A 13845-nucleotide genomic window follows, 5' to 3' on the forward strand; every position below is an offset into this window, starting at 1 on the left:
AAGAAGACAACATCGAATAGGCAAAATGCAGGATGCACTACAGTCCTAACATCTGAACTTGACGTTTTTTTGCACAGCATAAGACACCTTATTTAGAGACCAAACAATTTAGCTGGCCCTGCTTACAACGACCACATGTATAACAAACACTTAGTCTACATGAACCAAACATGTTCCGCTAATTAAACGTGTCTGGGGTTACGGTAGCACATCAAGCACACTGGAGCTGCAAGAAACGCATGTGCAGAGCCTCTAGCACTGCTGCAGCTTTTACTGTGAGCAAGAAACATGAATGCCAGTTGTTTGGGGCCAAATAAGGCTTTTACACGTTGCCAAACATGCCTGCATAGGGAAGTAGGCATGCTCAGCTTTTACAGGCTCCTTGACCAAGGATAGGAGGACTGCCCTCACAACTGTGTTTTTTAAGAAAAAATTGCAAAATCCGAATTTTTTCATGCTTTTACGAGTGCTATATTTTCAGTGTTATCAGCTAATCTCAGATATAACGTTTTCCAACAGCCTTTGCCATCCTCTGGCCTTCTATAATCACCATTGAAAGTATTCAGCTATTTGAAATAGTTGCAAGAAAAAATATTGTTCCCTGCATCCTCTATTAGTTATATAAAAGCTACACGTGTCGTCAAGATGTGAAAATATTTTTCAGAAAAAAAAGTATGCTGGTAAAAGTAGTCTAAGTGTAGGAAACCTGTGAGATTTTTTCCAACGAAATTCATGGTCGAAAAAACGTTAGGTCATTTGGCGTGGAATGACCCCATACAAAAAATATGCTAGAATGAATGGGCACCATGGCAGAAGCCATTGGAATATCAATGGTGTGTTCATGAAATAACACTTTTGGATGAAGAGGCGTGAAATTTTCCTGCTAATGACTTCACTCGCTTACCACAACACTTACAGCTGTATAACTGATGGAGCGATTCTTACCCTTCAGTATTAACAGAAGGGCTCGATCTTCCTGTGTAGTAGAAGCTATGCCCTGCACCAGAAATGTAACATATGCATGCTCCTGAACACTCTTTCTTGAGTGCACAGGTAGCAATTTCTTGTTCAGTGTTAGACCTCTGAAACTCTTTTCAGACACCCAAGAATGCTCGCATCAAGGCTTAACCTACTATAATTTGCAATGCTGTCAAAATGCTGGTTACTTGTGGCTAGCTTAGGTGGTGCAGAATGGTACCTCTGGGAAAAAGCTCTTGCTTCGGAGCCTTTCTGCACAGCCTCATTAATTTTCAGCAGCATGGTGCAAGAATTATAATTTAGCCCAGTTTGGTACAATTGACCCGGCAAATGGTGCTAAATCACTGCACTTTTTGGGGCTCTCAAAAAAAGTTTTACCAAAATGAGACATGTGCATAAAGACAGGTTTCCGATGAGTGCCTTTAGTAGCTAGAAAGGTGCTAGTTTCAAAGCACAGCACAAGAAGAGTCGATGTAGCTTTGTTTATTGGCTCTCCGTATATACATTAGAAACACTCACTGCAAGATGAAAATTAAGAAAACCAGAAAAAGGAAAAGCTTGCACACATGCAATTGTGACAGGCACATACTTTGCTTCTTTTCTTGCCCTAGCGTGGCCACATATTCCTTGAATGAACATATAAGTGTGCTCTCACAGATCAGTTTTTATCACATACTGAGCAGGCAATAAAAAACAGTGCTTGTAGACACACAAAACTAATTATTTTCCATCATTATTCAATGCACTGGACTGCAACTACATTTGCTTCTCCATCCAAGCTAGAGTTGTACACAAAGCACTCACAGACAAAGGTGGCACATGTGGAAGTGACAAAGTGTTGCCCCAAGTAATGCATGACGAAATAACACATTTTTCATCACATAAGGCTGCCTCTAGAGTAGGCAGACAAAGAACTCACTGTAGACATGAGACAAGCAACAATCACAATGTTGTTGCACAAAGGACAAACAAGTAAACAAACTAGTATGCTGTCAAAAATGGCAACCAACCACTGAATCAATGCAAACATATGAAACAAATACCATCAGCAAACCAGCACCCAGTTCTGAACAGAAAGGAATGCAACATCGTATGAGGCGAAGAACCCATTTGACAAACCTATCATACCTGAAGTTTTTCACAAGTTGCCAGCTTTGTGCAACTCTTATTTCACTGATGCATATGGATCACCAGCTGCACAGCGCTTGGTGAAAAAATCCACTTCATCGAGGTTAGTAAAATACTACATCAGTATTTCAAAATAACCAGCAACACATTTCAAGAATACTGCAAAAATGAAGAGCCAAGCCACAGAAGTGGTTGTTACCTCTGTTACCATCCTTATATAGTGAATATGCATATACATTTTAACCTGACAAGTACTGTCCACACCAGTAAAAGCTGCCAGCGAATGCAAGAGATATTCATGTCTATGGCAGAGTACAGGCAGCAATGTCTTGGCTAATATCGAAAGACATCAGGTCAAAATCATGTTCTCAGGCAACCACTTCACCAATCAATGCATGAAAGTTGCATTAAAAAAACAAATAGAAAGTATGAAGCATGCAGCCTCTTATGACACCTCCCAGAAAAGCTGCAACTTACTTCGCCTCAGCCTCCTTTAGGCTACTTGTCAGTTGTGCCACCTTTTGTTCCAGCTTTGCAGCTTGCTCTGTTTTTGCCTTCAGTGAAGACTCACAATCCTAGGTTTAAAGATTTAAAAAAGACCAAAATGAAGGCATTAGAGATGGTGCAGTTGCAAGAGGGGAAAAAACAAAAATAAGTAAGACCAGTAATCTTGACATCTTCACAAAAGCATAGCTGCAATGTCACTATTTCCTGCAAATGGATGCACAGAACCATGTTCAAATGAAACAGTTTAAGGTTTTTCATTGTGTTCTGCATGGCGCTACAAGCCAACCACCCACAGAGCATCAAATTGGGCTAGCTGGTTCATTATTATGTGGAACAATAGCGCAAGTAAATGCCACATTAAAATTTTAATAATTTCATGCCAAAACATTCAATTACTGATGATGATTTGATTTTAATAGTGGAGGGGTAGCTTGACCAAAGAATGCTATGGCTAACAAGTTTTTTGTCCTGCACGAGGCAGACTCAATAACCAATTTTCCCAAGCATTTCACACCAGACAATCCGAGCACCAGGTCAGGGGAAAGCCTGTACCTATCGGAAAACTGGTAGGTGCTCAGTAGCACTGGGGATCAAATCCCATAAGCACTGAATTAAAGTTTTTATAACTTCACGCTGTAACAAAAAGAACATGTTGCCTAAATACCAAAAATATAAATGTAATATGGTTGGCATGAATAACAGCTTTCCATGACGACCTCTTTAAGCCTTTGTGTTATACATTCTCCACAGTCGTCATCGTGATCAAGAACTATATTCTGAACTTAAAGGGACACTGAGGAGAACCCTATCAAAATTTTTTTGTTAGCAATATCTGATAGTTCGGCATTTCATGGCTTTGTTGATGCTTATCCGGGAGCGAAAGATGCATTTATTTCAAAGAAATTTGGATTCGAAGTTGAAAAAGTTTTTCCCGCCACTCCGATTCAAACTCGAGAACTCTTATGACGACACGGAGAACTCTTATGACGACACAGAACGGAGTGACGTGAAACGTGACGTAAACGGAGACTCCGTGATTTCTGGTGGCTAGCGGTGCGGTGCGCAACCTTCATTTGCAAGCCTCAGAGATTCGTGACATCCATGAAGTAAGGAAAATTCCTCCATGGTGGCGCCTCTTGTCCTAGGAAGTCATCACTCTTGTACTTGCGAGATTGGCCTATGGCGGCGATACCTGTATTTTGGTTCTTACTATTTTCTACATTACAAGAGCTTTGTTTTCAGGAAGAGTGGCGTTTTTGTGATCAGGAGCTGGTATTCTATGGATACAAGCCAACTTCAATTTCTCCTCAGTGTCCCTTTAAAACTTCACAAAGACAGACCACTGCTGTGCACAGTAATTTCTTTTTACCATGCCGCCCTGAGTTTTGATACTTTACTCACTCTACAACTCCCTCACTGTTGCGTTTCCCTTACTATGTCCATTGAGCACAGGTTACTGGTGACCAGGGTGTAAGAAAAATTGGCAGTGGCTTAGCTCGGCTATGCCAGGATATACGTAGCGAGAGGTGCACTTCCCTGACTGAGCTTGTTGTGGGCACTGTATGTTTAGCAATGAGAGACATTGGGCTCCATCTCGGCGGCTATGCACCGTCTATTACGCTCGGCAGTCTGGCATCTCCGTTTGGCAAGCCGTTTCTCTCTGTTCAGGTGTCTCCGCTGCTCTCTTCACCTTCTTAAACACTCATTCTCTCTTTGCTAAGTAGCCAAGTGCCAGATGACAACCTCAGTATCAGAAGAGCTAATCTTCTCTTGTCTATACCCCCATTTAGCAGCGGCTGGAATCTCCTTATCTGCATCCATGTCAAACGTTGTGATACAGCCTCCCATTATACCTCCGCCTTTTATATGCAATGATGCGCATGCCACACGCAGTTCGGGTGATAGAGTGGCGTGTGGTGAGGCGGTGACGAAGCGCGCAGTACACCTGTGGGGTCTTTCTGGTTACCATGGTATCAGCACATGCGCACAACTGCTCATCCACGTGACGTCACGCACGGCTCCAACGGTGGAGCGGGCGCGCGGCCGCTGCGACGGCGAAACACACGCCACACCTGCTGCTCCTCTCTGGTTGCCATGGTATGCGAACAACTGGCCTCTCCTGGCCAACACGAAATGCTCGACTGGTAGCCCAGTATAGCTCTCACTACAATATATTTAGGTGTTGACACTATGCTCGACAGCGCGACCAGATCTTGTTCGCCGCTCCTCAAGCTCCTTTTGAGCGCAGACAGATGGCACCATGCGATGTAGGCTTGTCAAGTTGCCGAGCTGCAGTGGCCGTACTGGCGGTATTGCAGGATCGTTCAGCAGCACGGCGGCATGTACGTGTGCTTGATTAGTGCGGCAATGCACAGAAGATTGAAACTGACATCGGCACCGAGTCATTTTATGCTATTTCGTGTTCTACTGGCTGGAAGGATGGAACAAAAGTGGAGATGCAAGTCTGTGATCCTTTGGAGCTCGTTAACAACATACATTATTTGCAAGGCTGTTATATTCATCCGCAGGACTGCTGAGAGCACTGCATGAATGGGCGGAACAGCAGCAAGGACGTGGCCCTGTGGTCCTTAGGAGTTTGTTATCAAAATACATTCATTTCAAGGCCTTTTTGTTCATCTGCATGACTGCTGAGATCATGGTTAACTATTACACCTCTTAGAGATAAACGATTGGCCTCAATGCACACACTCCCACATTTGGGCCAAAGAGCTGCCACTTCACAGACTTATTGTGTTGGCTAAGATAAAATAGGGACATTTCCAGTATTATGGCTATTGTAGTTGCTGTGTGTCTACATCACACAGCCAAGATTTACTGTTGCCATCTCTTCAGAGACTGTAATTTTGCATGAGGAAAGATTCTGTTCCCTGGGATGGCACTGTACCATGAAGCTAATGATAATGTGCAGTGAAGCCAAATGGATAATGAACTCAAGTAATGTTTTGGAGCTGTTTTTCTCAATAGAGACAATACAGATCCAGTCATCATGAACAGCTATGTCTGTATGCTCATCCTGAGCAAGCAAGGTGTCATTTGATGCCTGGCTCAACTAAAAAAGTATGACTGAGCTTCTACGGCTGCATCTCTACTAAAGTGATGCCAACATTTCACAGGGCATTTTACTGTTCTGGGCATGTTGCATGTCTGTACATGTCTGTCAACATTAAGGATCTGTTTTGCCCACTAGAATGTGAGCCTTAGACAGTGAAGTTATTCTTTTGCAACTCACAACGTTTTTGAAGTAATACTACTATTTTTATGTGCAGAGTTTAGTCATTTTGATTTAAAACATTCGGCACACCTGACACATATTTGCCAATTTTTCCCTTCCATGATATTCACACATCTTAAGAAATTTTACTGTTGTATTCAGAAAATTTTTGTACCTTAGACATTTTCTTGTGTATTGCTATTCTACATGTTTTCTTTAGATTCAGAAATACATTTATATAAGCTGGTATCTCAATGTGTTTGTGTTTTCCAGCAAAAATATTTGGACGAAATGAAGGCTTTGGTAGTACCTCCAAGAAATAGCTCTAGCTTCTATAAGGCAGCAAACACTGATAGCAAAGACTGATCCCAGCTAAGCACTGATAAGCCAGAGGATTGAAACTTTCAGGTGCTTCAGGCAGTAACATAAACAACCCCTTGTATATTTCAGAATATATATATATTAATTATATAAGCATAATGTTTTAAGTATAGGCCATAATTTACCATATAATGGCATGTATAAGTAGACTCCCAATAAATGTCTATCCCCAAATTTGCACCCTGCTGGCTATAAAAAAATTTAAGTGCAAATATAAGTCGATGCTCCCCCACACAGGCAGTCAAAGGCGAAATACGTCTTTAGGACATGTTTTGTTACTTATGGCATACTCGAAGTGGCGATCTGGAGCAGGTTTTCTTGCTCTGTGAAGCTGAAGAGCAAGTCTCAGTGGGTGATTTGGATTCAGATTCTGAGTTCTGATTCGAGCACAATGAATACTGCGCTCCTCTGCAGATCTGGAGAGCTGATCCCGATCACTGAATGGAATACGCCGTTAGTTTCCCACTGTATGGAATTGCTGCATGTGCGTAACTCGAAAAAACACTTAATGATGGAATCGCAAGAACAGCACGGATCAAACGTGATCAAACGGCATAACTTCCTATTTGTGTGCAACCCAGCTGACTAACCTACCAAGCGGCAAACCAAATTGCTGACGGCCGTATAGTTTTAGATTCCGGTGCAACGTGCACTTCAGGGGGTGCCACAAGCTTGCTCTGGCGTTATCTACTGCTCGACCAGAGAAGTGACTGTCAATACAAGCGAGCCCAGTAAATAGCAAACAGTTCGAATTTTCATTAGCGGAGTCAATTTGCATAACAATAAACATTTTTTTCTTTCATTTTTTAATGCATGGAGCTTTGTGCATCCTGCCGGGAACGGGCACAAGGACAGGGCGCATACTACCCCCGGCTCGGCCAAAGATACTTTAGACTTTGAGACTAGGTACACTCTGCATATAGGTAGACCTCCCAATTTCAAATGGTCATTTTAGTAAAAAAAAAAGACAGAGACAGAGAAGTTGACTTATATGTGGCAATATATGGTAACCAAATTTTTCATAAGAAAAAAATAATTTAATGTTATTGTCTTGTATTTCCCTTTGAAATGCATATTATGAAACATGACATTTATATTTAGCTTCATTTTGATGTGCTGCATGTTAATATAACTAACATATACTCCTGAACAAAAATTATATTAAAACGGAAATGCAGCAAGTGTCTATTTTCTCCACGATAAGGGAAGAGTTAATGATATTTTTGACTTTAATGAATATGTTCACAGCATTCTTTCAGGTAAAGGCCAGGATGCACACTGCATGTCCTGCAGTAAAGCAGTCTTTTCCCGTTAGCTTTACTTCGTAACACCCTATATATTCTGACGAAGAAACATTATTGTTCTCCTCCCCCAATTATCTTTACTGGCAGAGGGCTTACACAAGCCTATTTCGTAATATGCATAAATGTGCTTAACATCAGAAAGACATAGCACTAAAGTAATCCAGCAGAATTTGTGCTTCCCTCACATGGTAAAACTGCAAAAATGTATCATGAAAGAGCTCCTGAAAAATGGCGGTGCATGCTCAGACAGGAAAAGCAAGGTAGGTCTTGGAGTCTGATGCTAAACAGGTGCAAAAGAGCTTGTTGGCTGCTGTCCCGAGATATGACATGAACCCCTCTATGCTGGGATGCCAGATGGGAGCTGTATGACTAAGAGAAAGCATTAAATGCATACTAAGAGCCTGCAGCTTAATTACTGCATCATTGCTGCAGGACAAAGGCCTCTCTCAATGATCGCCAATTAGTCATTTCATGCGCCCGCAGTGGCTAGCCCGTACCCAAAAATTTCCTAATCTCATCTCCCCACCATACTGTCCCCTGCAACAATTTTCTTCTCTTAGAATTCCCTCTGAAAACCTAACACTATCGACTGTCTATTTGAATTATACATAGTGCCTACGTCAATTTCTCTCCCTGTCTCTTAACAATACCCCCACCGTTTTCCTTTGTATATATATACTGCTGTCCTCTACTGAATTTCACTGCAAGCATTTTCATTCGTCGCCAAGCTTCAGCTTCATAGGCAAGTGCTGGCAAAATACAACAATTATCACCAAGCTTCAGCTTCATAGGTAAGTGCTGGCAAAATACAACAATTATGTACTTTCCTCTGGAGGTATATTTGTAAGCTGCTATCCATGACTCATTATTATTCTCCTGGTAATTTCTCTCTCAAGGTCTAAATTTACTGTCAGTACTTGACCAAAAAAGGAGTATTCTCTTACCTCTTCCAATGCGTCACTGACTGCCGTGAGGTGCTGTTACCTTTTCAGACTGTTGACATTAGTTTTCTTCGTATTAAGATTTATATTTGCTGTCCTGCTTTGTATGTTCACGTCCCCAATAATGTGCTGCGATTCCCCTCCTCCCCTGAACTGAATAATAAAAATCAATTAACTGCTTAATTACCTGAAGTTTGTTGTACATTTGAAGGTTGATAGCTTTGATGTCTTCCAGTTGTCGGCGTAGGCTCACTATGCTGTCCTGCTTTTCATGAATGTCCTTTTCGAGCAATTTCAATGCCATCTCTGCTTCCTGGAAAAAACAAGCAAGAACTTCAGCAGTGATAACCGTAACAAGCATTATAATATTGAAGTAATAGTGAGAATTAAAGCTAGAAATCTGAGACAAATTTACTACATGGCACAAACTTTTTCTGCCTTGTAAAAGACATCCATTAAATTTGAAGCTCGGCACAGACATGACAAAAGGTCTCTCTTTTGTACCTCCACATGTGTATGCACACTTTGTATGTAACAAGTATGTCTCTTTCTTGAAACAAAATTGAAATGAAGTCAGTTACCACATTGTGAACTAGGCTAGAACAGATGCCTCCAATACTAATGCACCACTGACATTTATTTGCAAGTTTTGTTGTTACTAAAATGAATATTCCCAAGCACTAAAAAAAAGAAAGCCCAAATTAACTTTTTTCCTCCCCCTATCCACAACTGAAAAATCAGCATCTTTGCAAGCACTTTTTCAAATCATCTGGAACAATAGGTTCAATAATGAATGGTAACTTCAGCACTAGGCTCTCGTGCAGCATCTTGTGCCAGATGCAACTGTAGAACAAGATGTCAAAATGTAACAGCACCACTTTTTAGCTTAATTTAACCTTTAACTTTTCTTTCACAGCATCATGAAATTGAACAAACATACTGCCATTAAGAGATGCAGTTATGACATTATTAGTTGGAAGGTACTCAATCAGCAGCAAGTTCTCGTCCCACTACCTTCTTCAAATATTATTGAATATTCGCACAAGCCTACCAGTCAGGCAGACCAACAGCCTCCACACTGTTTGACCCTGTACATAATGAACCGGAAAATATTGCATTAATAACAACCAAAAGTCTGCACCTTGAGGTAAACAGCATTAAACATGAAACTAAGAGAAAAACTGCAAGGTGCTCTTCAGCTTATTCTAAGTGCCACTGCTACGCAAGCCAGCCTTTGATCTTGTATAATTCTGTCTTCTCTGTTGATAAGATTGCAGCATAGCCTGTAATTGTGTACGTCTCCTCGGTTATATGGTCAAACCCGCATATATCGAACTCGCAAAAAAAAACAGAATTAGTTCTATATATCGTAAATTCGATATAGAACGTTTAAAGAAATTGACAATGTACAAAACGCACCTCATTAAAAAGTGTTCTTTAATTCCTAAAGACATGTACGGCGTGCTTATTAGCGCGAGAAATAGTAGCCGATTGTCTTCTGCTTTTTCGCTTTCAAAGAATTGTTTAGCATGCACTTTTCAATGTTGTTGAGTGACTGGGAACAGCCGAGTCCACAGCCTTCTATGGACGCGCAGTGGCGACAAACAACGCTCAGCACATGAAGTGCTTCAGAACATGTAGGCGGGTTGGAACTCGTTGGGTCCTCACAGTTACCGTCGCCGGCGAGATCCCTAGCCAGATTGGCAACAATATCTTCGTCAGCGAGCTCTCCGGTACTCGCAACATCGTCGTCAACGGAGACAAAGTCTGTAGCTGCAGTCCCATCACAAACGGCACCTGGGAACTCTGACAGCTGTGTTAACAAATTGTCAAGTTCCTCGAGTGGTTCATCGACGTCGAGGGGTTCATCGCAACTTTTAGTTGAGCTGGCGCCAGTCTTGCCGGAAGCATAGAGTCCACAGTGACGGAAACAATTTCGAATTGTTTCTTTTTTCACGTCGTTCCACGATGCATTACACATTGTTATTGCGCCCAGGAGGTCAATTTTCAACTTCGGCCAGTGCGGAGATTTAGCAATAATCGTTGCACAAGGCGCTTTCTGTAGCCTGCCTTCAGTGCACGAATGACACCTTGATCCAAAGGCTGCCGCACCGACGTTGTGTTCGGTGGCAGGAAGCGAAGCTCTATGTTGCTGATGCTGACCTTACAATGGTGAGCAGAACAATTATCAACGAGAAAGCAGACCTTTCTGCCTTTGCTTACCAGGTCGTCGTCCCAGGACTTCAGCCACTTGCCAAAAACTTCGCTTGTCATCCAAGCTTTTCCGTTGGACACGTAGGTCACCGGAAGAGAGAGTGCATTCTTCAGGCAGCGCGGCGATTTGCTCTTGCCAATCACAAGTGGTCGAAGCTTGCTCGATCCATCGACGTTGGTGGCAAGCAACACCGATATTCGGGCTCTGTTAACTTTCCCGCCGTGGGACTTATCATGACACGCCAGCGTTTTGTTGGGCAGCATTTCCCAGAACAAGGCTGTCTCATTGGCATTAAATATATCGCGGGGATGATATGTTGCCATGATGTTGCTCCAATTTCCGTCAATCCATTTCTGCACGCTGCTGACGTCCACCACGCGGCTTTCACCGGTGACAGCCCGGCCGATAATGCTGTGGCGCTCTTTGAAGCGCTGCAGCCAACCCGAACTGCCTTTGAAGTCGGGTCAGTTCAGCATGAAAGCGAGATCCTTCGCTTTCTGCTCAATTATGGGGCCAGAAACAGAGATGTTCCTAGACCTGACATCAAGGAACCACTTGTACACTGCTGCCTCTGCGTCTTCATATGCAGCCGTGCGTACGCGGCGGGCGCCGGTAGCACCAGGCCTCTTGTCCGCCTTAGCCCTAATGTCGGCCTTATTTTTCAAGACCGTATACTCAGTGTGCTTCTTGGGATGCTGTATGCTGCGGCGACATCAGACTTCTTTTCTCCACGTTCAACTCTTTCGGTAATCTCTATCTTTGTGGATACTGTTAAGCTCTGCCGTTTCACGGCAGCCATCTCGTTAAACAGAGCGGACGAGCACTACGTTCCGAGGACGCGACTTGCAACTGAACTGTGTGCAGGCGCGCTTGCCACGTGGCTGTGACAGAGCGAAAGATGGGTCGAACCACTTTTTCTAGGGTGTGGCTGTCTGAGGGAGGGAGAGCCGCGCCACACACACACAGTTGGGCTAAACCACTTTGGGAGAGGGGTGTTGGCAGTTGGGCCGGTTGCCGCGCGAGAAAGCCAACTTCTGGGGAAATTTTGCGGTGTTGAAGTTCGATATATCGCTTGCGGCTGCAATTTTTGTTCGATCTAACCGTACTTTTTCCTATATGTTCACATTGTAACATTACGGTGTTTAGAAATTGTTCGATACACGGGGTAATTCGATATAAACGAGTTCGATATAGTCGGGTTTGACTGCACTCGCGGACAACTTTTTATGGCAATGCAGCAGAGATAAGGAGACGGTCCTTTGTTCCAGAGCCATGGGGAGTGGACTCTAGCACTAGCCACCCTGCCTCTCTCCAACTTCCCCTCCCCCGCACCCCTAGCCTGAACAATGAACAGCCCACTCCCTGTGGCATGGGGACAAAGGACCATCTCCTTATCTTTCTTGCATAGCCTCAGCTGCATTGCCATAAAAGGTTCTCCGCGAGTATAGACCTTTCTATCGTGCGAGGAGGATGTCAAAACGCCCCTCTCTGGGCTGTTACTTCTGTCGCGCTAGCACGGGGTGCACACAACAGACCAACGAACAACGTGGTGACGCCTAGGAGCCGTTATTGGAAAGGCCTATAGCTGCCTGTTTTGAAGGAGAAGCTGAGTTTTTAAGGAGTCAATGCAAATGCCAAGTCAAAGATGGAAAGAAAGGGTGGCTTTTGCTTCCAGGGCCCGTATTAGGGCTTGCACTTCGAATGTGGAGGCGCTTGAAGAATCATGGAAATTCCCCGTGGTGCATGCTATCGAGTTTCATTGGCAGTGACATCAAGAGCACCTGCTATGGCTCCTTTGCTATCGTTAGAGGTGGTGGTGGTATATACTAGGATGGTTTTGTAGGTAGGCTTGCAATTGTATTTGATGTTGTGCCTTTTCTCTGGATTCATGCCAGCCACTGGTTTCACTTTTGTAGAGCAAGCAACAGGCATAAGGGTTAGCAGTAGCGATATGCAGTCTAGAGATGCCGAAAAACTGTGATATGAGTGAAACTGATTGCTGGTGTGAATTTTATCACACTGCATACGCTACTACCTTGTTACATTTTCGTAGCAGCAGACCTGGTCAACAGCAAGATACATTTATGAGCTGCTCATTTAGGAGCACTGACGTTACAACCCACAGCCAAGTGGTCATGTGGATTGTTTATATGAATATTTTGTGATCTTTCTTTTCAACACAAAAAAAAAAAAACTAGCTGCAATAGGCACAAAATTTGCGAAAGTAATTAAATAGGTATTTTCTAGAACGCTTGTCAACTTTTTCACTAGGTGTTTGAGTCGGAATTTTACATTAAATTGTAAACTTGAAAGTTATTTAAACCTAACTAACAAATTAGACAGAATACAAAATACTGTCACCAGTTCAAACTGGCAAGTTCTGAAAACCTCAGCTTAAATTACGAAAGATACCTAATATAATAAGGCAGACAGCAAATTTGTTTAAATATTCATGCAAAATAAAGACTACTTCTTTAACTTTATATTGAAGCCTCCTAGTGCAGTGAATGCTGGTTCACCACATTCAAGGCGAGAAGGTACTATATTGTTTTTAACACTTCTTTAGTAAAAGGTGCACCGACAGAGCAGAAATGCGTGTAAAGAATAGCAGGCACAGCCATTTCTATACATTGTGTCAGTTGAAACTGGAAGATATCTAAACGGAGACAAAAACTGTGTCTACTTTGAAGCTCCAAGAAATAATATTTCTGCCTTCAAAAACGAAAAATGCAAAGGTGGGAAAGTTAAAAAAAAAATTGAGGGTGGATCAATTGGATTGATGTGGAGGAAATACAATAGCATTCTTCTCGTTTTTTACTTTGTGTTCTTGTTCTGCAGTCTGGAGTATGGTACCACTATGGCCACTACTGCTACTTGTAACTTCACTCAGCCAATATCATCCCTAGAACCCAATCACTACCACCTGTCACTGAAGGGTCCTTACCAAGTTGTTATCGCCGGTATTTCATTATAATCTGTCTTTCATTATAGCCGGTTTGTCATTAGGATTCCTCAATTTGGCTGCATTTTCTGCACTACAAAAGTGCCATGCCAGTGCAGTGCCAGTTCTTGTGACGTGAGTGAAACTTCACACTAGGGAGTCCGAGTGCAGCGGCCAATTGAGTGCACATATATAGAAAATTTCGTCTGTTGAGGCCA

The 13845-nt window shown here is 42.7% G+C and overlaps 1 protein-coding gene across 5 annotated transcripts in view; it reads right to left on the reverse strand.

Annotated features, from left to right (window-relative positions):
- Nucleotides 1-13845, reverse strand: part of LOC144114513 (RUN and FYVE domain-containing protein 2) — a 72652-nt gene that overhangs the window by 17881 nt on the left and 40926 nt on the right. For 4 of the 5 annotated variants that reach the window (XM_077648309.1, XM_077648307.1, XM_077648308.1 and 1 more), the window contains 2 exons: nt 8659-8784; nt 2584-2681 (listed from right to left, as the gene is read on the reverse strand). In XM_077648309.1, the coding sequence (XP_077504435.1) occupies nt 2584-2681; nt 8659-8784 (224 nt within the window). The remainder of the gene's footprint in view (nt 1-2583; nt 2682-8658; nt 8785-13845) is intronic. The other variant, XM_077648306.1, reaches the window with a different exon arrangement.

The sequence above is a fragment of the Amblyomma americanum genome, chromosome 1, assembly GCF_052857255.1.
Source record: "Amblyomma americanum isolate KBUSLIRL-KWMA chromosome 1, ASM5285725v1, whole genome shotgun sequence".
Classification (NCBI taxonomy): Eukaryota; Metazoa; Arthropoda; class Arachnida; order Ixodida; family Ixodidae; genus Amblyomma; species Amblyomma americanum.